A 24,884-nucleotide genomic window follows, 5' to 3' on the forward strand; every position below is an offset into this window, starting at 1 on the left:
ATGTATATTTCGGACCAAGAACCAAACAAAAAATGTAAAGTGACTTTATTTGAAAGCACAATCACTTTATTTTATGTTTTTTAGAATGCAAATGTATAAAGGAAAAAACATACATTCCACACCATCCATAAAATAACGAGTACATTAATTTGACAATATTAGAATACAAGCAAAAAAATCAAATTAAGTAGAAATTACATTCTATATACATGAAAGTTTTGTGTACATTAACCTTAATATAAGGATAACATTCCTATTATATCTTCTAGTTATCTCATAGCTATCATCCATCATGTTAATAATGAGTATTTTAATGAATAAGTCTACTATTTAATCAGTTCTTCAGAAACCAAATGAACAAAACAAACAAATAAACCATTTGTCAACCAGGCGAGCCTATAAACTAAGTTCTTGCTTCTATATATAGGCCTAAACTTCAACCAGGGCAATATAAGCAACAAACAATTAACTGAAGAATTTACATCTCTACATATCACATGCATTATGCTTGCTTACTTTGGTTGCTTTACATTCAGACTATGTTTTAGTGGAGCTTCTGTCTCATAAAAGAGACATGAGGCATGAAAAATAAAGCTCATAAATGATGTATCTCTTGGTTAGATGTTCCTAAATGTAACTTTAAATCATCTTAATGTCTGAAGGACCAATACTAGTGCTATGTACTGTATGTAAGCAACATAAGCACTTGCTAACATGCTCACATTTAAATGAATTAATCAACAGCCGCTGTTGGATACAAGTTAACATGCAAAATTCAATACTTTAAATTGAGAAGTTACATTTTGCAATTTATAAGCCCTTAATGTACCAAGTCAAACCAAATGGGGATATATATAAGTTTTAAACTTGTATAACTCATATTAGTTTCATTGTGAACCTGCCTGTCTCCATATAGTTCCCTGTCCCTCCGTTACTACTTGACATGGTGCTTCGTGGCACATATGCTATTGTGGCCGTGTGCTTTATTTGCCCTTTACTCCTGCTCCAGAAAAACATGAAGATGAAGCATATGCTCACAGAGCTGAAAAATGAGAGAAATCCAATGGTTGCTGCTATCAGTAACGTCTTGACATCAAATGGGAGTTGCTCATTTTCATTTACACCTGGAGAGGCAGAGGGAAAGGCAAACCAGCCATTAAGAAGAAAGGGGTTTTTAGAAGATGATGGAAAGCCTCGGACATGCAGGCTGACAGATAGGCTGTTATTTCCTGCCGCATTAGATGCCACACAAAGATAAGTGCCACTATCTTGAGGTTGAGCATAGCGAACCTCCAGCGAGCCGTTAGAGAGAGCTCGTATTCTACCAATGGGTGATAAAGGTTTTAGCTGTGGGTTTAGCCAGGTGACAGATGGCAGAGGGTCACCTTCAGCACTGCAATAAAACATCACCGTGTGTCCCTGATCTACTCTCACTTCTTGAGGTTTGCGGTTCAGAATTCGAGGCTGCTGACATGCGAGCAGGCCTGGGAGCTCAGCTTCAGTAAAGTCTAGGAAATTCCAGCCTTGCAACTGGACCGAGGTAGTGCAAGTCGGCGTATTTTCACCAAAGTCCAGATGTAGTCGTCTTCGCACAACCCACAGCAAACGGCAATCGCACGCTAGTGGGTTGTTATCAAGTCCCAGAGTTTTTAGGGTGTCCACTGAATGAAAAGCTCCCACCTCGAGTGTGGTGAGGAGGTTTCTAGACACATTAAGCAATTTGAAATGTGCTAAGCCCCTGAAGGCTCCGATTTCAATGCATAGCAATGATCCCCGCACCAGACGGAGCTCTTGGAGCCGGAGCAAGTCTCCAAGCCGGTTCCCATGAATGTAGGTGATTGGATTAAAAGAAAGGTCAAGATATACAAGATATACAAGATGATGCAAAGGGATGTACGGGACAGCACTGAGGTTAGAGTGTATAATGGTGAGGGATGTAAGATTTAGGCCGAAAAGACTGTTTCCTGACAGAGTCTCCAGCCAGGGGCAATGAGAAATGACAAGTTCCTTGAGACGCTCTAGATGACGGAAAGAGTAGTTTGGCAGCGTGGTGAGGCCCAGTCGGTGAAAATGAAGACTTCTCAGCCCACCAAGCTGTGTGAGTGCCTCTGTCGGCACAGCGGTGAGGTTGCAGCCGTCAAGGTGCAGCTCTTGCAGACTGGTTAAGCCAGTGAAAGCTTGATGAGAGATGAAAACAAAGTCGTTACCCACTGCTTTAAGAAACTGCAGAGCAGCCAAGCCACGGAAGGTAAAATCTAGAAAAACAAGGATCTCATTGCCGCTTATGTCTAGCAACTTCAGTTTTGGCAAACCAGCAAACGCTCCTACAGGAATAATCTTCAGGTGGTTGCGAGCGAGACGCAGAGTTATCAGACTTTGCAAGCCGAGAAACGCCTCCACTTCAATTATTACCATAATATTGTCACTCAAATCCAAGTCCAGAAGCCGTGTCAAAGTCTGGAACTGCTGATGCACCAAAGTCTTGATCTTATTATGTGTTAAGTTTAGTAGTTTAGTGTCTTGTGGGAGACCATCGGGCACTGTGGTGAATTGGCCGTCAGAGCAGTTCACCTCCAGCAGCATATTGGTACAGCGGCAGGGCTGTGGGCGGCAGGGAGTTTCAGAACTTAATGACACCCTCTCAGCCAACAGGAAGAGAGCTCCCCAGCACAGCCATCGGTGGACGCCAATCCCTTCAAACATCTGGTGGCCTGCCTGTGTGTGAGAGAGTTAGAGAGACAGCTGTGAAAGGAGAGAGAGAGGGGTCATATTTACTGACATCTCATCAGTAAAAATGGGAGAAATGTGACTTTGGTTGACAGGAAGTTGATTTTCACAACCAGACAGCTGCTCACAGAGGGTCCTCTCTTTGTAGACTTACAGATACTGAAGACGAAATAAGACAGAAATCTAAGGAAGGGTTGTCAGATGGTGATGCTGAATCATCTTTCTCAAACCGTGAATGTCAATGACTTTCTGTTTAAATATTTATGTTGTTTATAGTGCTGCAATAATCCAAGACCATAAGCTACAGAGGTATCAATGGTGTCATCCATCCTGAAACAGCCTCGGACAAGCCAAATAACTATAACTATATATATAGTCTCCTCTCTCTTCTTGACCGTCCTCTCTTATCTTGTCTTCTTCCTGTAAAGCATTTTGTAACTTCTGTTGTGTTATATAAATAAAGTTTTCTTGCTCGCTTCCTTTCAATTTTCTTTGCCTTCATTAAGCAGTCAGGCTGTTTTCACACTTGAACTGTTGTTCTTGCAGGTTTAAATTATTTTTATCTCCCTGACACATATACACCTAAGCCACCTCAATTTACAGACCACCAACAGAGGCAGTTGAAAGTTCCTCAAAGATAGTAAGTGGGCCTTGAGTTTGAGATTATTATTTTTCTCAAAGGCCAAGAATAACCCCCCATGCTGAGGGTGATATTCTCTGCAGTGATAAAACTTAACTTGACTTAACTCATAGTTAAATAAAAGCTGGCTGCTGTTGTAGACTAAAACTATTTTCACCCCCCATCAAAGATGCTCCTGTCCTGTGGATACTTGCCAGCTTTAACAGGAATGATTAAATATATATATAAAAAAAAACAAGAACAGGTTGTCAACCCAATCTTTTATTGTTTTATTAATGCTGTTTGAAAGCAGGAATAGGGAAAAATTTTAAACCTGTACTGCATGAGACTTAATGCTGTGTCCCCTCCATTATTATGAAGATCATCTCTCTCTGGGCTAAACAGGAGCACATATTCACGGCATTTATTACATTCAGTCTTTAATATTCTGTTATTTATACCGCAGACTGATTCAACAGGAAAACAAGGTAAAAACTTTTAGCAACAAAATGTTGGCAAGGAAGTCTGGTGGTCTTTACGACTAAATATTTCTCATAGCTAATGTGAATTTGTTTTGGGACAAAACCCCTGAACTTTATAGGATTTAGTTTTTTTGTTGAAGGGGTAGAGTGATCTGACCCAGTGAAGCAGAGATCATATTGCTTTTCTCTTGGTCTTTTTCCTTTTGCATGATTTCCTGTAAGGTGCAACATCTAAGATATATAAAACGTTTAATGTCACAAGAGGAAGGTTTGTGTAGCCACCCAATACAAATATGCTCACAGTTGGTCGATTTAATACTTAATATAAGTAATATTCACATATTTCCTGTGATATCTGTGCTTGTCCTCAAATATGGCCACTTTTAAAAAAGCAAACAATAAAACAAAAAAACACTATTTGGCTCCAGTAAAAGGTAGAACAAGGTCTGAACTTCACATTTTACATTATGAGTTTATTTCTTGATGCCCAGATCCAGAGTGAGAGGGGTTTAATTCAACCCTGGGACTATGATAATGTGACAAAAATGTCACAGGGAATGGTTGCCACTACAGACGAGATCGAAAGCTCTCACTTCATTTGAACCTCTGCTAAATCCACCACTAGGGGGAAGTAAAAGGAAAATATATTTGTGGACAGTATGTCCAGGTCTAACTCTTGCATAACACTGCTTGAAAATGTAACTGTAAATGTGTAACTGTAACTGGGAATAAAATGCCCAGTTACAGTCAGATTGTGATCAGTAATCACATAATGCCCAAAAACTCCAAAAATAATTGCTGCAACAATTTATACTGACATGCCATATGACCATGTAAACAGACATCATTGCTTTTAACGGAAAAACAAGAATGAGAGCATGCAAAGCAAGTAGTCTGTAAAAATGACCAAGGTTGAACAGGTCATGAAAGTATGGTTTGCTAAAACACACCAACCAACTGTGACATAATGACGTAGTGACGTTCCTTCATGATTTTAAACTTAATCACTAAACTTGTGGTCACCTAGAAAACTCCACCTAGAGAGTCTAATATCTCAGCAAATAAAGACACACTCTGAGTGAATCAGGGTGATTTCACCTCTTACTGTATTTAAGATCGCATTTTTAAAGGAGGTAATTTCATCTCGACACAGCTATGGGTATGGATCTGGGGAAAACTGTATAGTCTCATTGCTGGTGATGACAGCAGCTCCCCAGAGCAGTGAATGATGGAGGCTGACTCCTCCTGAACTCCTCTGGGAGCGCACATTCTAGAGAGTGAAAATAGCGTAAAAAGGTGAAATTGCAGTTATTTACTGTGGCCTGACAGCTTCAAGAGCTCAAATACAATGGCTGGTATTATAAAAGGCTCAGTATTATAGTAATCTTGTGGGGGACAAAATGAAAATCAAGTATTGTAACTCACCGTCTCTTCAGTCTGAAGGGCTTGTCATTGTGCTAGCTCCGTTTTCACAATTTTGCAGTAAAAAAAACACACAAGAGAGCAAGTGTTTTTTTTCTGAAATGGCCTCTGGATAAATTGTTGATACAAGCAACGAGAATTCAAAGAGCAGAGTACATCTCTTTTGGTGTATCAGGTCCACCTCCAAACTGTCTGTTGCTCAAAAGTACATCCAAATGAAACCTGGAATGTGAGAGAGGCAGACAGACATATCATCAGAGGATCGCTTCATCCTCCCATTCTGAAATATTCAACCTCCGGAGGAAGCGCGTTGCTGCAGCTCGGTTCCCCTGTTGCTTCACTGTCCTCATGGCAACAACAACCTGGCTCTGGACGCGCGGGTGCTTGGTGCATGCTGGGGGATTATATGCACTAGCTCCTGGACTCGATCCAGCACACTGCACTGGATGACAGGAGGCAGGCACACAGGTCAGCCAAACACAGAGATTTAGGAGCAACACCAGATGGGAATAAATTGAAGCACAGACACTTATAAAGGAATATCTCTTCAGCTTTATGGTCTTTCAGGATCATGTCTTAACATTAACTGTGTGATGTGTAAAAAAAAAAAAATATATATATACACACATATATACAGTATATTCAAATAAACCCTAATGTGTGAACTCTGTTATGTCTTACGTCGCTGAGACAAATTTACAAAACTTTCCTGAATGAACGGTGGCACTGGGAGCATGTGAAATAAAAAAAAACAACCATATCTTAAAAGGTGCATGAGACACAATTACTACATAGAAGGGTTTTGTAGCATGCAATTGAGTATGCTATGACCCTGAATGTGTACTCCAGTCACTTTAGGCTGTGAGTATTAATGAATGCCAATATGGCAACTCACCCAGCTTCTCTCTGTTGATGTTCACATCAGACTCCCAGCTCGGCTTGTTCCTCATCAAACAAAAGCAGGAAATAAAAAATGTACTGAAGTGAGGGGAAATGTCACATATACACAACAACATTAATATTAATATTGATGTAAGTGATAATGAAATACGGAACACAACAATATAACATTGTGGAAATAACTACAGATGGTATAAAGTCCCACAGTGTACGGCAAAGAAAGGCAAGGCAGGTTTAGTTGTGTGGCTCGTTTCAACATCAAGGAGACAAAGTGCTGAACATACTGTAAGACAAAAAGATACAATACACCACACAAAAGAAACTTAAGGCAAAAAAAATAGACACATAAAAATTGGGGTTTTAAAGAGAAATGAAAATTTAATCAGATAAAACAAGAGGTTAACGCGCAATGCCTATGCAGTACAAGTTATGAATGAATAGTCACACATTTATTTAACTTTTACAGCTAAATTACACATAAATTACATAATTAAGGATGTAGTGGGTACACCAAGGGTACAGTAGTATAAGTATGATTGGTTAGAGAGACTGCTGAAATTGGGGACCAGGCTGAGAAAAGGATAAGGATCTACTAAGTGAGGAAGTTGATTAAGTCTGTGAATATGTTTCTGTTGTGGTTTTAATCAGTTTAAACCTCACCACAATAGGTTAAACTGTAGTTTGGGGTCACAGAAAATGCTGGTTACCAGACAAAAGTATGAAATGTCATTTTAGCCACACTTGCAGGGTTGGATTTCACAGATTTCCCTCACAAGGTCCAACAAGAGTGACACATATTCTCTGTCAATAATAAACTCAATGGATGATCAGACAACAATCCATAGAAATGCATGAATCCTTGTGTTTTTCAGCGGCCCCATTTCCTTACACTGACATTGCATACAAATGGTGTTTTAGAACACATCAGCTGATTCGGTTCTAGGATCACAATAATAATTAGTAATTCAGTAGTATTATCTTGGTTTGGTTCGACGTTGTTTTTCTTCTCCCCTCTGTGACTGAATGATCTCTTATCTCATCCCATGTCTGTAAAAGACTTGAATAATTGACTGAAGGCTTCATAAAAATAACAGATGTCAGTTTATTTGTGCAGTTCTACATTTGGGATTTAGCCGCTCACTACACCCACAGTGTTCCCCTCGTTAATTGTATTTTTCAAACAACTTATTGTTTAATTAGCAAAACACTCACTGCAGATTAAATTAGAGTTTAAAAAACAATCAGGTGTTTGAGTAAAATTCCCTGCCAGTCTGCTCAGCTGCAGCATTATGAGGTGTGTTGACACAAAAGGTGCGTGATCACCACAGAAGAAGAGCCGGTGCTGAGTCAGGACCTTACCATCTGGTGCCTCAGGGAACCTGCGTTCATCAGCGAATCTCTGTCCAACAGGAGGAGGATAGCGCCAATTACAGCCTCGGCCAAATCAGAGCTCCTAATTGCATAATATCCTGTCTTTTTATCATCATAGTGTGTCGTCATTGCTGCTCCCTGCTGTGGTGACTGCTGCAGTGTTTGTGGGAAATTCTCTTTTTTCTCAGTGGCAGAGGGCTTACATGTCAGACTATTTCCTGGCTTGGTGAAGTAACTTCCTGAAGTCTCTGTAACCTCTAAGCGATGACAGGACACTGCTCTGGGCCAAGAGATAGTTCAACACATACAGTAGGCAGACTTTGTTACCATTTGGATGGATCTAGGCAACCTGTTTCCCCGTTTCCAATCTTAATGCTAAGCTAAGCTAACCAGCTGTGGGCTGTAGCTTCTTATTTAACATTCAAGCGTTGTACAAGTACAATCTTTCATCGAACTCTTGTCAAAAAAGTCTATAAGCACATTTTCCAAAATGTTGGACCACTCCTTTAAAGACCTATAGGCCAACAGGGTGCACAAAGTTTCTCATGCAATTATTTAAATACTGTAATAAACACCATAATATATAATAACAACAATAACAACCTGCTCTGTCTCTACTGACTTATTCACGTTTTGTTCAAAGACAATACACCAGCACACCAGTTCTTTAGTTCTTTCTGTCATCTAATAAGGAAAGTGTAGCTGCATATGTTTTTATACATTACAAAAAATTTACAAAAGATTAATTTTAATTACATTATTTAAAAATGTATATTCCATCAGTGGCACAATCATCAACAGCAAGAACTTTGCATTCAAACATTTTAATTTAAAGAAATAAATAAACTGATTTTTCCTGATTAAAGTGCATTTTGTGTCTTTTTGTTGTTGTTTATTTGTTTGTTTTACCGTATGTGTTAACATATCCACACAAAGAAGCAGCTGTAAATATGAGACACGGGGGAGGAGGTTGACACTAAAGCAAAGTAAACAACAATTACAACTTCACACCACAACGTCTCACACAAACAGGAACCTTTGGGCAAGAATTTACAAGAATCCACACAATAAAGCAACAAACGTTAGCCAAGAATAAACCGAAACTTAAACCACCCCCAACCTCCAATCCATCCCAAAAACGAAACTGTCCCTATTTATAAATCCAGTATGTCTAAAAGTGAAGAACCTTAATGCTGTGAAGTTTCTTTTCCTCACAAAGGTCAAACTCACTGCAGTTCTCATCACAAACTCAGTCTGACTCTGTCAGCACAAGTGTTAACGTGGTTTAATGTTCTTGCAAAATAACAAGCTCAGCCCATGTGTCAGTGTCAAACAAAATTCTGTATTGAAGTGATTAATACGGAACTAGAAAATGGTGATAGATGGTTAAAACTACACTATTTCCATCAGTTTATCACAGTTTCATTATCACAAATCATCAATGGATTTGCCACATTCTTTCTCAATTCCTCACTAAATATCTCTCTCCAAAGTTGATTTGTTTTACATGTATTTTCCTCCACAAGCATTTTCATTTACATGTACTTCTATCGTACGTTTTGTCACTTCCACCTCAGGTACTGGAAGGGTATTTTGAGCTACTGCAGCTGGTTGTAAATTAGACTCACATGACAAGCCAGACAGCAGATTCACTGAAAGACAGAGTAGAGTAACAAAAAAAACAACAGTGTGTGTATGAGGAAACTGTACTTCCTCTTTTAAGTGTGAAGTTTTCTCTGGTCCGTTAAAAACGTGTGCACTTTCTTGCCGGGACAAAATAGCCTTGCTCTTTATTCTGCAACAAGGTAAATGTAAACTATTTCTCTCTCTAGATATATAATAATGCATTCAGACTGTTTGGCTGATATTCTAAGTTGAGATCAACTGCTTGTCAAATCTAATGGCTACACCGTGTGGATAAATGAGCTATCAGAGAGTAGAAAAGATATGCTGAGAAAGAAGCTCAGAGATTACAGTGAAACGGGTTAATGTCTCCATTTTGAGATTGACATAGCCTTTAAAAAGTCTGCAATGCTAGAAAACAGCCTGAAGCTTTTTAAATTCTTATCTAGCTTTCACATTTGAGTTTTACAGGCTGCACATTGCTCTCTGCAGTTGAGTATCAGCAATCATGACTGTGTTTACTCTTAAAAGCAATATATTATGTTGTATGTTGTATGTTTTAGACTAGACTAGGCAAGCACTGTGCACATTTAACAGTCTCTAATGTTGATTAACGTGCATATATGAATATTTTCTACAGCTGAAAGATTTCACGAGGACGCTTGTCAGCTTGTTCATCTAGAGGCAGCATCAGTCCCTGGGGGCATTTCATTTTTGAGCTCGCATTTACAATTAAGTAGCCTATAAATTGTAATGAAATCCTGGAAAATGTCCATCACAATTTCCCATAACCTAACGTGACGTCTTCAAATTGCTTATTTTGTCCAACCAATGGGAAAAAAAAGACAAAAAAAGTGACAAATTGGAAAACTGGAATTAAAAATGACTTAAACAACAAATCAGCAACTAACTGATTATATTACTCTATTATTATTAAGTTCTAGTAAGAATTACATTGTTTTGTTTTTTTTTGTTTGCAGGATGCACATTTTGTGTGCTGTGCTGCTCTTGGTCTTTCTGGTCCTCGGCCACTCTTCGTCTGCCTTAAATAAAGTGTGGGAAGAATGGAAAATCAAACATAGCAAGGTTTATGATAATCATGTAGGAAAAAACTTTAATTTCCCTTTTTTGTCATCACACACACACACACACACACACACACACACACACCATCAGATCATTCAGTCAGTGTTTTTGTTTCAGACCGAGATCGTTTTCAGGAGAGCAGTGTGGGAGAAGAACATGCAGTTGGTGTTGAGACACAACCAGGAGGCTGCAGCAGGAAAACACAGCTTCACATTGGGACTTAATCATCTGGCTGACATGGTAGGAATCTGCTCCAAAGCTCCAGTCTGAGTCTCCTGCTCTGCAAACAGTTCGTCTAAATATTCTAGTGCTGAATCCTGACAGACAGTTTGGAGTAATTCATCAGTAGCATTTAAATGGCTTTAACGGACAAAACTGCAGAGGATTGTATCAAAGCAGAAATGTAGATAGTGTACTCTTTGACTGAGATAAATCCAAAGCAATAATTCCATTAATTACCCAAAAACTATGTCCAGGGCTCATTCAAATACCAAGGAAGGTTTTTATGAGAAACACAGTTTACAGAAAAACTGCTGATACTGTTCAAAACCAGTTGCAAATTTACAAGACCCACCCTCAAACCAGGACAGCTGACTCAGTCAGACAGAAAACAAGGGAAATGTTAACCTATTTAGTAGTTTTTCTGATCAACAGAAACTAGCAGCCTCTGCTGCCACCAAGTAGTGATGTGCAATACCACTTACCTCCTTTACAATCCGATACCAAGTTATATCCAGGCTGGTATTGCCAATACCGATACTTTTACATATTTTATATCTGGTTTAATATCTAGTTTAAGGTGACCTGCCCAATTCTGTATTGATGAGGAAAATAAAAAGTAGGCTGTCGGCTTACCACTTCCAAATTATAGCTGCTTAATGACAAGACATCAAACTACTGTTGTATTCTTTAATTACAATAAAAATCATAACATCGTCATCGTAGAAAACATCAAGAAACTTCCACCAAGGTAATCTTTACTGCATTTCTCACTTTTGTGGTGCATGTTGAGCCCTCCTGCACAGATTTGTTTATATCAGACAGTCTGGAATGTAATATTTTTTTTCTCACCGATTTGTAATTTCAATTATGACATGCATCACACCTTAGCAACAAATTGTCTTTATTTTGCTCTGCTAATTATAGTAAATTGTTTGGATTATTGTTAGCCTTACATGTTAATCAGAGTTTCATTTTATTGAACCTTAAGTTTGTTGGCTGGCTTTTACATTATTATACATATCCCATGACTCATAAGTCACTAACAGGCTAAACAACAGTAGCCTTGTGCCGACCATAAAAGACCCATCTGTAGAAGAAAAGTAAACATCCAGACTGACAAGAATGTATCCAAGAGACCTCTGGTGGACACAAACAGCATGACAAACTTGTCTTCAATATGTTACCTAAAGGACTCCACTCCCTCCCAGGGCATGAGAGGACATATGCTTGACATCATAACCTGTGCCCACCTGTGCAGAGTGCATTTTACACTCAGTGACCTATGCTGGTGCAAGACAAATGTCACTAACCAACACTGTTAATCTGCATTTAAACCAGCACCCTCTCTGTGGCTTATTGTAAACCCTAACCTACAGAGCAGCTATAATCTTCCTTTATACAATCTGATTAATTTAATCCAGTATGGCTGGGCAAATCGGGGACACTCATGAAGTACAGTAAGGCTGTGGCTCAGGAGTTGGGGTGGGTCCTCCACTAATAATGGTGGTTCCATCCTCAGTTCCTCCAATCTGCATTGAAACGTTGTGTCAAAGTGTCGATGAGCAATTATACTGACCCCCACATTGCTGTGACTGTGTGTTTGAATGTTAATTCCATTTGATGTACAGTTGCAGATAGTATGAATGTGTGTGAATGTGATGTGTATATTGAAAAGCGCTTTGAGTGCTATATAAGTACAGTCAGTATATAAGTACAGTGTGTACCAAATTCAGTTCTGGTATTAAAGAAACACAAACTTTTAAAGCAGAAAGAAAACACCAATTACATGATAATCCTAATAACAATAAATATACACCGAACAAAATTATAAATGCAACACTTTTGCTTTTGCTCCCATTCATCATGAGCTGAACTCAAAGATCTAAGAGTTTCTCTATGTACACAAAAGGCCTATTTCTCTCAAATATTGTTCACAAATCTGTCAAAATCTGTGTTAGTGAGCACTTCTCCTTTGCAGAGATAATCCATCCACCTCACAGGTGGCATCAAGATGCTGATCAGACAGCATGGGTGTTGCACAGGTGTGCGTAAGGATGGCCACGATAAAAGGCCACTCGAAAATGTGCAGTTCCATCACACAGCACAATGCCACAGATGTCGCAAGTTTAAAAGGAGTGTGCAATTGGCATGCTGACTGCAGGAATGTCCAGCAAAGCTGTTGCCTGTGAATTGACTGTTCATTTCTCTACCATAAGTCATCTCAAAAGGCGTTTCAGAGAATTTGGACATCCAATCAGCCTCAAAACCGCAGACCACGTATAACCACACCAGCCCAGGACCTCCACATCCAGCATCTTAACCTCCAAGATCGTCTGAGACCAGCCACCCGGACAGCTGCTGCAACAAACTTTGCATAACCAAAGAATTTCTGCACAAACTGTCAGGAACTGTCTCAGGGAAGCTCATCTGTATGCTCGCCGTCCTTATCGGGGTCTCGACCTGGCTGCAGTTTGTCGTTGTAACCGACTTGAGTAGGCAAATGCTCACATTCGATGGCGTCTGGCACTTTGGAGAGGTGTTCTCTTCAGGGATGAATCCCAGTTTTCACTGTACAGGGCAGACGGCAGTGTGTATGGCGTCATGTAGGTGAGCGGTTTGCTGATGTCAACTTTGTGGATTGAGTGGCCCATGGTGGCGATGGGGTTATGGTATGGGCAGGCATGTGTTATGGACAACGAACACAGGTGCATTTTATTGATGGCATTTTGAATGTACAGAGATACCGTGACGAGATCCTGAGGCCCATTGTTGTGCCATTCATCCATGACCATCACCTCATGCTGCAGCATGATATTGCACAGCCCCATATTGCAAGGATCTATACACAATTCCTGGAAGATGAAAACATCCTCACCGGACATGTCACCCACTGAGCATGGTTAGGATGCTCTGGATCAGCATATACAACATTGTGTTCAAGGTCCTGCCAATATCCAGCAACTTCACACAGCCATTGAAGAGGAGTGGACCAACGTTCCACAGGCCACAGTTAACAACCTGATCAGCTCTACGCGAAGGAGATGTGTTGCACTGCATGAGGCAAATGGGGGTCACAACAGATGCTGACTGGTTTTTGGATCACCCAATACAGTGAAACTGCACATTTTCGAGATGCCTTTATTATGGCCAGCCTAAGGCACACCTGTGCAATACCCATGTTGTCTGATCAGCATCTTGATATGCCACACCTGTGAGATGGATGGATTATCTCGGCAAAGGAGAAGTGCTCACTAACACAGATTTTCAAACAATACTTGAGAGAAATAGGCCTTTTGTGTACATAGAGAAAGTCTTAGATCTTTGAGTTCAGCACATGATGAATGATGACAAAAGAGGTGTGTTTATAATTTTGTTCAGTGTATATAAAATCTGATTTTTATTAACCTGATAACTAGAGAGTAATCTGATTACTGTGTTTTACAGTGTAACCAGATTACTGTTTTTGCGCAGTGTAACCTGATAACTAGAGAGTAATCTGATTACTGTGTTTCACACAGACTATCCTGATAACTAGAGAGTAATCTGATTACTGTGTTTTACAGTGTAACCCAGATTACTGTGTTTTGCGCAGTGTAACCTGATAACTAGAGAGTAATCTGATTACTGTGTTTCACACAGAGTATCCTGATAAATGAAGAATAATCTATTTCACTGTATATTTAAACTGCTGTAAATACACAATATATCCATTTGAAATGTGTAACGTTGATAAGAGCACCGCCATGAAGAGGTCATCACTAACTTTTGACATTGTAATATTTCCTTAATTCGCATTTCATAAATTTACCAGCTCTGTTTTCTATCAAGACAGCTGATGAAATCAACGAGAAGCTGAACAGCCTGAAGCTGGAGGATCCTATTCATTTCAGAAACAGCACTTTTAAGGAAGTGAGTGGCTTATCGATCCCTCAGAGTGTGGACTGGAGGAAGAACGGCCTGGTCAGTCCTGTCCAAAACCAGGTAAGCAATGACTTGAGGTCAAACAGCTCTTTTAAACCGAGTACCATCTAATTGAGTGGCAATAAACACAACATCTCTATTTTTAAAGGGGTTATGTGGGTCCTGCTGGGCCTTTAGCTCTTTGGGAGCTCTTGAGGGACAGATGAAGAAGCGAACAGGTTTCCTTGTTCCCCTGAGTCCCCAGAACCTGGTGGACTGCAGCGGCAACTTTGGAAATCTTGGCTGCAGAGGAGGATACATCTCAAAATCCTACAGCTACATCATCCGCAACGGAGGCGTCGATTCAGAGAGCTCTTACCCCTATGAACACAAGGTCATTCTTCCTTCCTTACTACTTTCTTATTTCCTTCTTTTTTTCCTTGCTTCCTTCATTTCTGTCTTTACTTCCTTGCTTTCTTTTTTACTTTTACTTTATGTCCTTCTATTTTCTTTACTCGCCTTTCTCACTTTATTCCTTCTTTCCTTATTTCCTACTTCCTTCCTTTCTTTCTTTACTTCCTTACTCACTCCATTTCTTCTTTACTTCCTTTCTTTCTTTTTTCCTTACTCAATTCTTTCTTTACTTCCTTCCTTTCTTCTTTACTTCCTTACTCACTTAATTCCTTATTTCCTTCCTTCCTTCCTTCCTTTTTTTTCAACTTCATAAAAAATCTTAGGTAGCCTATATAACCATAAAACTTTAAGACAAAAAGCATGCATAATATTTACCAGTTGATTAAATCGTGATACATAATATATTTTGTAAATGCCATTTTCATTTGTAGAACGGGAAATGTCGGTATTCTGTCAAAGGAAAGGCTGGCTACTGCTCTAATTTCCACATCCTGCCAAAAGGGGATGAGAAGACTTTGCAGGCTGTGGTGGCATCAGTGGGGCCGGTCGCTGTGGCCGTAAATGCCATGCTGCAGTCTTTTCATCTCTACAGAGGAGGTGAGGCAGGAGGCTTTGAATATGACTTAATGAAAATAGAGGTCAGCTGATCAGGGATGGGTTAGTACAACAGCTGTGAATCCTGGTTTTGGTTTGAGTCACTCCTGAGAAAACTAAACACTGGTAAGGAATGAAAACAGTTGCTTGACATATCTGTCTATTTAATGATAGCATGACATGTATAGTATGTTATGTTTTATACTTTGGTTGCCAAAAATAGTTCAGGCTTTGCAGATATTCTCTGTTCCATCTAATACTGAACTTTTCAAAAATTCTGATCCGTAAAAAGTAAAACTGGTATTTAGGAAAATATCACGCTTAAAGCAGTATGTGTTCCTTTTGCGTTGACATTTATTTTTTATACAACTTCTATTCTAAGTTCTCTTTTTCTCAGAGTGAATAAAGACCCCACTCTGCAGTTAAACATAATTTGCTCTGTTAAATTGTCTTAAAAGTGAAATATTGTCACTGCACTGAAATAGTTTACAAAACTATGTCTTTTACTAAATTTTAATGTCACTACGCTCCATATATATGACTGAAATCTAAGTTGATTCAAGACTTTAGCTATTGGGGTGATGAAATGGTTGCCATTCCCAAAATCATAACTTAAATAATAATAACCAGTAACCACACAAGGAATTAATTATTTCTAACTGTCAGATATCAGCAGTAACACTACTGATTATTTTGTCAATTTGTTCATTTATTTTGTCAATTACTATTTTCTCAATATTACTACCCTAATGGATTTTTCAGGTCTATACAATGTACCCAACTGTAATCCAAGGTTCATAAATCATGCTGTCCTGGTTGTGGGCTATGGCACAGACGGAGGACAAGACTTCTGGCTTGTGAAAAACAGGTGAATTTGTCTCTTTTACAGACGTTTACCTGTAAAATGTGTCACTCCCACATGTGAAAAGAAATTTGTGACCAATATTAAAATGAGGAATGTTGTTTTGTGATTGCAGCTGGGGAACTGCGTGGGGAGAAGAAGGTTTCATTCGAATCGCCAGAAACAAGAATAATCTTTGTGGCATTGCCAGCTTTGCAGTCTATCCTACTCTGTGAAAATGGCAGTCACCTGAATCATCTTGGTAGAATTTAGGTTATATCATTCATCTATTTGATATCAGAAATCAGATGTGTGTTGTTTTCATCTTTACTAACGCAACTGCAGGCACTGTCCTGAAAGTCAAAATATAAAGTTTATTTTGATAAACTTTATTTATCTGCTTCGGTAGCCTTTCTCACTGATGGTTTGATTTTCACAGACTCTTGAGAATTTGGATAAAAGAGGTTTTAATTTTGAAAATAAATAAAATGTAATATTAACAAATCTAAACTTATGTGTTTATTGTACAAGATCTCACCAATCTAGCAAAATTTTGGTGCAACCTCCAGATTTTGTAATTTTTTTCATAAAATGTGTGTTTTGCCTGTCTTTATTTAGTTTTTGTCAACACCGTCAGACACAATAAAAAGCCAGTTAATCTTATTTATTTAGTCTCATAATGATTTAGAGCTTTAAAATCATTGTGTCATGCAACGTTCATCATTAGCATTAAGTATACAAAATAACAATTTGGGGCATAAAAAACACATTTTTTATTTCAAAGTGACCAAGAATTTAATATATCAACTGCATTGTAGGAACAGATTGTAAGCATATAAATTTAAAAACAAAAGAAAGATCCATCTGACGCCGGTGACACAGAGCTGATGGTGGTGGCTGTAGCCTATTAATTTGTCCTTTTCTTTTGAGTTGAATTGTATGTCGGCCCAAACTGTTTTGTCTGGTGTATTAGGAGAATTTATATTTTTAGACATTGGGGATACATTATAGTAAGAAAATACTGTAGAACTACAGTATGTGTTGAAGAAACAAAGGGGGAATGATATATAGCATAAATAGAGGTCAATGAAACATTACAAGCCATGGTACTATTTATTGTCATATCAATCATAATGGGTGGTGATTTTGGTGGTCTCCCACACCTTTGGTAATTGCAAATTACAGGAGCTTGTTTGACCGTTGCATTTAATAAATGTGGAGGGTGGAAAGGGGGTCCTCGGGAATATAGCTGACCATATAGTTGCCTGCTCTTTAATAAATATCTGACGGTGTTGACAAAAACTTGGGACACATTTTGAGAAATGAAAAAATAAGAGTAAATATTGTTGGAAATTCACTGCTTCTATGTTTAAAGAGTTTTTTCACTGTACTCTTTCATCTGGCCAATATAATATACATATAAAATACAATTTTCCTCCTTTTTTATCAAATTGAAATGAAATCTCTTGTCTGAGGACAATGGATTTTGTGGGTACTGGGCTGTCAAAAAATCAGAAGAACCTCAGATGATCAAACCTGGTTGTTTTAAATAAGAAAATGTTGGAATTTAAATGGAATGGAATTAGCAGTTTTCTTTGTGGGACAGGTTTTTGCCAAAATCTCAAGAATCAGTGTTTTCAGTTTCAAGTTCTCATCTTTTTTTTTTTTAAACTGAAAAAGATTGCTTGGTTTGCACCTTTAAAACATGTTTTTGTAATTTTATATTTCCTATGTATTTTATATATTTGTTGTGGTTATTTAAACATGTATACTTAAATGCTGCCCTAGCTTTTGGAGTGTTTAAGTGCACATTATAAGGAAAGTATAAAGTAAAATATAAAATATCTCTTATTTGCTTGTTAAGGTGGGTGACATGGGAATGAAATTATTGTCAGTAGGAGTAGTTATTGTGCAGTAGAAGTATTTTATTATTAAATAAAGTGATCTAAATAATTATAGGTAAGAACAATAAACTTCTTCTGGATTCTATAGTCTTGGTGGTCAGTGTGAAGGTTTTTCAGTCTAACACGTGTACAATATTGCATACAAAAAGTTCACTGTTGAGTTCAGGAAACGATTTGTCACCATCAGACTACACCTTATATCTTATTTTTATTGTTTTTCTCCCTCAGACCTCACTTTTAAACCCTTTAAAATAGGTTAAGCTTTTGTATGGGATAGGCTTCACAGAGCTTTATAATAGTTTCAGCTCATAGTTTAGATGTCCAGCCCACAACTTTAATGTTTTGGTTCACACTCACCAATAGTAGCATAGTAGCAGCAGGCAGCTGATTTCAGTGAAGTAGCTGTATAAACTCAGTGTCCACACTACCCAATCAGCAACAAAGGGCAGACAGACAGCTGGTGAACATAGTGGAGAATTTGGCAACTTGAAAGCCAGATATTTCCCTCAGGAGCTGAAAGAGAGAGAATGTTGGACCTCATCAGGTGGCCAGAAATACAACTCCAAATGACAATGATATTGCTGCTCCGTACCTGCTAGATGTTTAAATAAGCAACTGTTTGCTAAAAACTTCATCATATCTACTTAAAGGTGACGATATGTAAACTTGATTCTGCTGCCCCCAAGTGGCATAAAATGCAGGTTTACTGATTTGCATGTGTACAGTGAGCATGGTGATTGGTCGTTGGTCTTAGGTTAGGTCACCTGCAGCTCACGTTAGACTATCAAGTATCAGTTCACTCACAACATGCCTTCACTGATTTTCATGCTTGTACATATATTGACTGTTTAATGTGCATTTTACTAATGTAGGCTATGGGTTGAATCTATGAAACACAGTGAGCACCTGCGACAGTGGAATTTGTAGTTGTAGAAAATAGTAACACGTGTATCAGTAAATCTGAAGTCAAAGTAGACAATACTTAAGAAGTTGCGGACTTATTTTTTTTTCTCTCAGTCATCCTTCTCCTATTCTTCATTGCAGGTGCATACATCCTATTCAGCAAATATCACCTTGATTCAAACTGTTAGCAGTCCTTCAGAATTAACGATTCCTATCTCTCTTCACTCTGTTTAACCGTAAATCCATCAAATTTAGCTTTATGTCGTTACTTTCCAAGCTGCTAGTTGTTATTTCTTGACGAGGCTTTCGTGATACGGAAGTGGGCGTGGTTTGGAAAAACAGACGCGGACAGGCCAAAGGAGCTCCTTGATTGGCCAACAGAGTTCTTTGCACACTGAACAGTGCATGCTCCTGGCTCTACAGGTGCAGAAATCAGTTTTGTTCCACATTTTGCTAAGATATTATTTTACTCTTAAAAAAAATCTAAAAGTGTTTTTTAAGAAAATATTCTCTCATTGCATGAATATATATACTTTTTTCGCAGATGTGTAAATTTTGGTCATGACTTCGCATTGCACCATATTTACTGCAGCAACTGTAGTAAAACTGTGAGCGTATAGGATCTGTGCACCTGCAATGAAGAATGTGAGAAGGTGAAACTTTTCTTTGTTTGTGGGAGAGAGAAAAATCTACATGTTTGCAACTCCTCAGTGCATTTTTGTGAGTTCAAATTTACTGACACACTTGAATATTTTCTAAAACTACAAGTTCCACTGTCACACATGCTCAGTTGTTTTGCTTCAGTAATATCTTCATATGAATCAGGTTCTAAATGTTAATTGATATCAGCTGGTGGTGTTTTAATGAGAGCTGCTACAGCTGTCCAGTCAGGGGCCAGGCCTTTATGCCTTCCAGACTGCTCGGAACTGGGAAATTTACAAGTTGAAATATCCCACTTCCAACCTCAAAGCGTTCCAGGTGCATGGTGGTGCATGACGCCAAAAGTGAGCGAAAACCATGGCTGACCGTGACAAAGTGTACACACAGTTGCACCCTCAGCAGTGCTTTAGGTGTTAATTAAAAGGATGGCAGTTTAAATGCAAACAACTGAAATAAATAGCCTATACGTTACTAGTTAACTGTGTAACCATCTAGCTACATCAGTTGGTAATCCTCAAGTCAGGCAATGTTGTAGGTTACACTTCCTAATGTTTTGGCATTTTTAACAATAACGTTTATGCAGAGAAGATGACTTTGAGATTCTTTACTGTAGCCAGCTACATAATAGGCCTAACATATTTCTACATTAATGTACATGCAGAACAGGTTTTACTATATGATCGTATAGTATGTGTTATTTTAATTTAAATACACAATAAATAAATATACTTTTTGTTGCCTTTTAGTTTATGGTTTACCATTTACAATGTGTGCTTCCATGGGCGCTGACATTGTTTTGTGACGTCATTCAGCTGTTACTCGTAAAGTCTGGGTACATATTTTTTCCCAGAGTTCACAAGTAGGAAATCTGACTTCAAGTGGCGTTCCAGGATAGTTTTTCTAGTTGGAGGTCGGAAATTTCCCAGTTCCAAGTTGCCTGGAAGGCAGCATTAGTCTGATATAATCACTCTGAAAACCATTTGCTTTCACTGTTTAATGTCAGGTTCTTCTTTTTCTTAATCAGAAATGTTTCAGAGCCTGCTTTTCACCATCACATGTGGATTTGCAGCAGTCGTTATCACTTCAGAATTGGATCAACACTGGACGCTATGGAAGAAGATGCATAACAAAGTCTATGCTCATCGGGTAAAACTGAGGTCTCATGTCAACCTAGTCATTTTTAACAACTATTGTAGTTTGACAGTGTATGAATATCTGAAATCATGTGCATTTCCTTTAATTATATGCCAGTAAACCAAATCTGTTTGCAGTTGTCTTATCTTTCTTATTACCTAAATTCTGTGTAAGTGCAATATGTATTTTGTTTTGAAGTAATTCTGGTCTCCTTTTCCATGTAGAATCCCTATAAATCATATACCAAGTCTGTACCTCTTGGTATCTGTTAAGTGTAATGGATAAATCAACTGTCATGACTGTATGCTGTGTTTCTAGATTGAGGAGTTAAGTCGCAGGTGGATATGAGATGAGAACTTGAAAATGATTAGTGCCCATAACCTGGAAAGCCCCTACACACCTATGAGCTGGCAATGAACCACGTGGGAGACATGGTGATAAGGCTAAAGTTGCCCTTTCCACCACAGTATTTTGGGTTTACAAGTTTTCTCAAGTGACTGACAACCACAAACATTTTTCCTAGAATTCAGAGAGAATTCAATGGTATATTCATTTGTAGACCACTGAGGAGATCACTGGCACCATTGTGCCCATCAGCCAACTTTGTCAGGATCAATAGGTCTGTACCGCAATCACTGGACTGGAGGGAGAAAGGCCTGTTAACTGAGGTCAAATCGCAGGTGAGGTGCAAGTCGTACAAGACTGAACCAAAGTATTAGTTCACATTAACATAGAACGTTGGGACTACTTCTCTCTTTGCAGCTGTAGTTTCAGAAGATCCAGTCTACATTTAGTTCATGATGTGCCACTTTTTTATCGTCTAGGGTTCTTGTGGCTCTTGTTGGGCCTTCAGTGCAGTTGGGGCTCTGGAAGGGCAACTCAAGAAGACTACAGGTGTCCTGATTTCCCTCAGTCCTCAGAACCTGGTGGATTGTTCAATGAAATACGGAAACTACTGGTGCAAAGGGGGCTTCATGAAAGGGCCTTCCGATACATCATTAAAAACCATGGCGTAGCTTCTGATGCAGCCCTACCCCTACGTCGGCACGGTGAGCTTTTGAGACACAGGTCAATTGAATGTCTTTTGGGCCTTCTGTAGTTTAAACTTGATGATTAACTCCTGACGACAACAACATCAGTAACTCCCCGTACCTGACTTTCCTTTTCAGCATGGTCGATGCAAGTATAACCCAAAGTATCAGGCTGCTAACTGCTTGGACTATGTCTTCTTACTGAAGAGGATGAATCTGCATTGAAGGTAGCTGTAGCTATTGTTGGTCCCATCTCTGTAGCAGTTGAGCGTCCAAGCCCAAGTTTGTCTTCTACTGTCATGGTGTGTAGCCTTACCTCCTTTTCAAAATAATACTACACAAGTTCAATCTTTGTATAAGTTGGATGTAAGTAAGTGAGTTGTTAAACCTTTTTCAGATCTGTGTAAATGTCTGGTTTCAACTTGGACTGAGATTTCTACACTGTTTTGTGCACCCCATAAGTGTGTACAAGGACCCAACATGTTCCAACAATGTGAATCATGGAGTACTAGTTGTGGGCTACAACACAGAGAAAGGACAGGACTACTGGCTGATCAAAAACAGGTGAAATATTTATTACCAGCATTATAGGAATAATTATATTTCAAATTTCCATGTTTCCTTGATTTAATTTATTGGTGCGTTTGTTTGTTTTATGATCTAAATATGCTTTAATTGTAGCTGGGGTTTAAGCTATGGAAATGATGGCTAAAAAAAGATGTCTCAGAACAGACGCAACCAGTGTGGCAACGCTCTCTATGCTTGTTACCCCATCAAATTTTTGGATGTACATTTCTCAACAGTTAAGCTGGGACATAATTTTTAATAAACACTTTGAACCCTAACTTGTGGATTTCTCATTTTATAACTGAAGAGGTACACTATCAATTCCAGAGTTTATGAATGTACCTTTCTACCCAAACAAATGGCTGCAGCTGCTAGATCATTGGTCTTCAAATGTTAAAAGTACAGCAGGCCAGCCAGTTGTTGGTTCTTCACTTATCTTTGTGTAAGACTGTAGATCTGTCATGATCTGGCTGTGCCATCTCTTCTGCCCTCATGTTTTCCTCCGTCCCTTCCCTTATCGTTCCTGTCAGTCTTTGTCTCTCTGGTGGGTGTGTGTGTGGTATGGGCGGCTGGTCTCCGGCGGGGCTCCACACCTGAGGCTCGTCTCCATAATCAACCTCTGCAACAAAGACTCAGCTCAACTTCCAGTCAGCGCCAGATCGTCCGTTTACCCACCAGTGGTAACTAGCGCTAAGGCCCAAATCAAAGAGTTTGTGGGTCTAGTCTGTGACCTCGCTGACTGCCTGTATTTCCTCTCTCAGATCCCCGCTCTGGGTTCTTGGAGCTTGGTTTCCCTCAGCCTGCCCGCTCTCTCCCTCAAGCCCACGCCACCCGCCTTTGCTCATTCCAAACCTGTCAATAAACTGTTCGTGAGTGAACTAACCTGCCTTGAGTCCGCTTTTGGATTCTTTCAGCTGCAACTAACAAGATCTGCTCAAAGGAAATGGTACTTTGGCTGCGGTCAAAAAGTAAAAAAAAATCTCCTTTCCTAACCACTTTACTAAAACGTAATGAGGTCAAGGAAAAATGTGAAGGAGAATTCATAAGGACTTAGGAAAATCTTTTCTAGACGACGTAATTATGTGACGGCGGTTATTCCTGCCATGATGAAACTACAATGTTCTGAAGATGGACTACAAAAAGCGCATCATTGACACTGCGCCCCATGTTGTTATAATACAGGCCATCTAAAGGTGGACAACACATGGAGTAATAGGCTTCTTCATAATCAAGATAGCAAAAAGGCATAGGGTACCAGTCACCAAATAATGGAAAGGGTTGTCATATTGAGAATGCTTGCTCACACTCACCCTCCTGCCCACCCATATCTCCTGTCTGTAGGCCTACAGGATGCTGGACAGTTGGAAACAGTGAGTAGCTTACCTCAGCCTGCATGTAAGTTACAGACAATGTTAAAATAATCCAGTTTGATACATCAATTTAGGTTGACTTACGGCTGTTAAATGACATCTATAGATAGGTGGTAATGTTAAGAGATTTTTTTTCTTAATTTTACAATAAAAATACATTGAGATTGCCCTAAGGACATTTTTTATGGTGGCTTTTAATCTTTCATCAAATAGTGAACTGCATACTGTATGCAGACTTGCATGTATAAATCACCAGCAGTAAATATTATTATATATTGTGCTAGTACTCTACAAGAAGATGCAAGCCTTTAATTAGAGTTATGTAAAGCTTTTGACGGGACATTTAGGTCCTAGAGATGTGGTGACAACAGTTGTGCAGAGGGGTCCCAATTCGATTGTTTTTGTCATGGGGCCCAAAATTCCTGGTGGTGCCGCTGATTGTTTTATGTATTGTCTATATGTCCTGTTTGTGTGTATCCTTATTATGCCGGCTCTCTTTGGGGAATTTCTTTTTAAAATTGAAGTGAATCAGTCATTCCCAACTTTTTCTTTGTGTGATCCCTTAAATCAAAGCTGGATCTACTTGTGAACCTTAATCACAGGTTGATATACCTCTGGTTCATACTGGCCCAGAAGAGATCCCTCAACATCCTTCCAATGGAATGACAGTCTTCGTTCTGTGTATGCATTCAAACGTTTATACACTCACCTAAAGGATTATTAGGAACACAATACTAATACTGTGTTTGACCCCCTTTCGCCTTCAGAACTGCCTTAATTCTACGTGGCATTGATTCAACAAGGTGCTGAAAGCATTCTTTAGAAATGTTGGACCATATTGATAGGATAGCATCTTGCAGTTGATGGAGATTTGTGGGATGCACATCCAGGGCACGAAGCTCCCGTTCCACCACATCCCAAAGATGCTCTATTGGGTTGAGATCTGGTGACTGTGGGGGCCATTTTAGTACAGTGAACTCATTGTCACATTCAAGAAACCAATTTGAAATGATTCGAGCTTTGTGACATGGTGCATTATCCTGCTTGAAGTAGCCATCAGAGGATGGGTACATGGTGGCCATAAAGGGATGGACATGGTCAGAAACAATGCTCA

The 24,884-nt window shown here is 39.1% G+C and overlaps 2 protein-coding genes and 1 pseudogene across 8 annotated transcripts; 2 read left to right on the forward strand and 1 right to left on the reverse strand.

Moving 5' to 3' along the window:
• Positions 1 to 248: 248 nt before the first annotated feature.
• LOC123976192 (leucine-rich repeat and immunoglobulin-like domain-containing nogo receptor-interacting protein 1) lies at positions 249 to 23,407 on the reverse strand. 6 transcript variants are annotated; one of them, XM_046058122.1, is made up of 6 exons: positions 19,179 to 19,424; positions 18,463 to 18,618; positions 6,146 to 6,195; positions 5,613 to 5,692; positions 5,254 to 5,472; positions 249 to 2,715 (listed from the first exon to the last, which is right to left on the reverse strand). In XM_046058122.1, the coding sequence occupies exon 6, from the start codon at positions 2,701 to 2,703 to the stop codon at positions 877 to 879; it is 1,827 nt and encodes a 608-aa protein (XP_045914078.1). In that variant the 5' UTR covers positions 2,704 to 2,715; positions 5,254 to 5,472; positions 5,613 to 5,692; positions 6,146 to 6,195; positions 18,463 to 18,618; positions 19,179 to 19,424; the 3' UTR covers positions 249 to 876. The 6 variants fall into 6 exon arrangements, 2 of the variants coding, with proteins under 2 accessions (XP_045914078.1, XP_045914079.1); XM_046058123.1 differs by lacking the exon at positions 19,179 to 19,424 and adding an exon at positions 23,284 to 23,407 and having other exon boundaries at positions 5,254 to 5,692; XR_006826280.1 differs by lacking the exon at positions 249 to 2,715 and adding an exon at positions 4,911 to 5,098 and having other exon boundaries at positions 5,254 to 5,692.
• On the forward strand, positions 9,179 to 18,192 carry LOC123976194 (procathepsin L-like). 2 transcript variants are annotated; one of them, XM_046058126.1, is made up of 8 exons: positions 9,179 to 9,326; positions 10,125 to 10,245; positions 10,348 to 10,470; positions 14,281 to 14,433; positions 14,522 to 14,746; positions 15,198 to 15,363; positions 16,123 to 16,228; positions 16,338 to 18,192. In XM_046058126.1, exons 2-8 carry the CDS (start codon positions 10,126 to 10,128, stop codon positions 16,435 to 16,437), a joined length of 993 nt encoding a protein of 330 aa, XP_045914082.1. In that variant the 5' UTR covers positions 9,179 to 9,326; position 10,125; the 3' UTR covers positions 16,438 to 18,192. The 2 variants fall into 2 exon arrangements, with proteins under 2 accessions (XP_045914082.1, XP_045914083.1); XM_046058127.1 differs by having other exon boundaries at positions 10,125 to 10,230.
• Positions 20,587 to 22,678, forward strand: LOC123976195 (annotated as a pseudogene).
• Positions 23,408 to 24,884: the final 1,477 nt, after the last annotated feature.

Source organism: Micropterus dolomieu, linkage group LG09, assembly GCF_021292245.1.
Source record: "Micropterus dolomieu isolate WLL.071019.BEF.003 ecotype Adirondacks linkage group LG09, ASM2129224v1, whole genome shotgun sequence".
Classification (NCBI taxonomy): Eukaryota; Metazoa; Chordata; class Actinopteri; order Centrarchiformes; family Centrarchidae; genus Micropterus; species Micropterus dolomieu.

Coding starts and splice junctions, on each gene's coding strand:
- LOC123976192 (XM_046058123.1), bottom strand. CDS start 2,703: ATGTTTGAAGGGATTGGCGTCCACCGATGGCTGTGCTGGGGAGCTCTC.
- LOC123976194 (XM_046058126.1), top strand. CDS start 10,126: ATGCACATTTTGTGTGCTGTGCTGCTCTTGGTCTTTCTGGTCCTCGGC. Junction 10,471..14,280: donor TTAATCATCTGGCTGACATG/GTAGGAATCTGC, acceptor TTTTCTATCAAG/ACAGCTGATGAAATCAACGA. Junction 14,747..15,197: donor CTTACCCCTATGAACACAAG/GTCATTCTTCCT, acceptor TTTCATTTGTAG/AACGGGAAATGTCGGTATTC.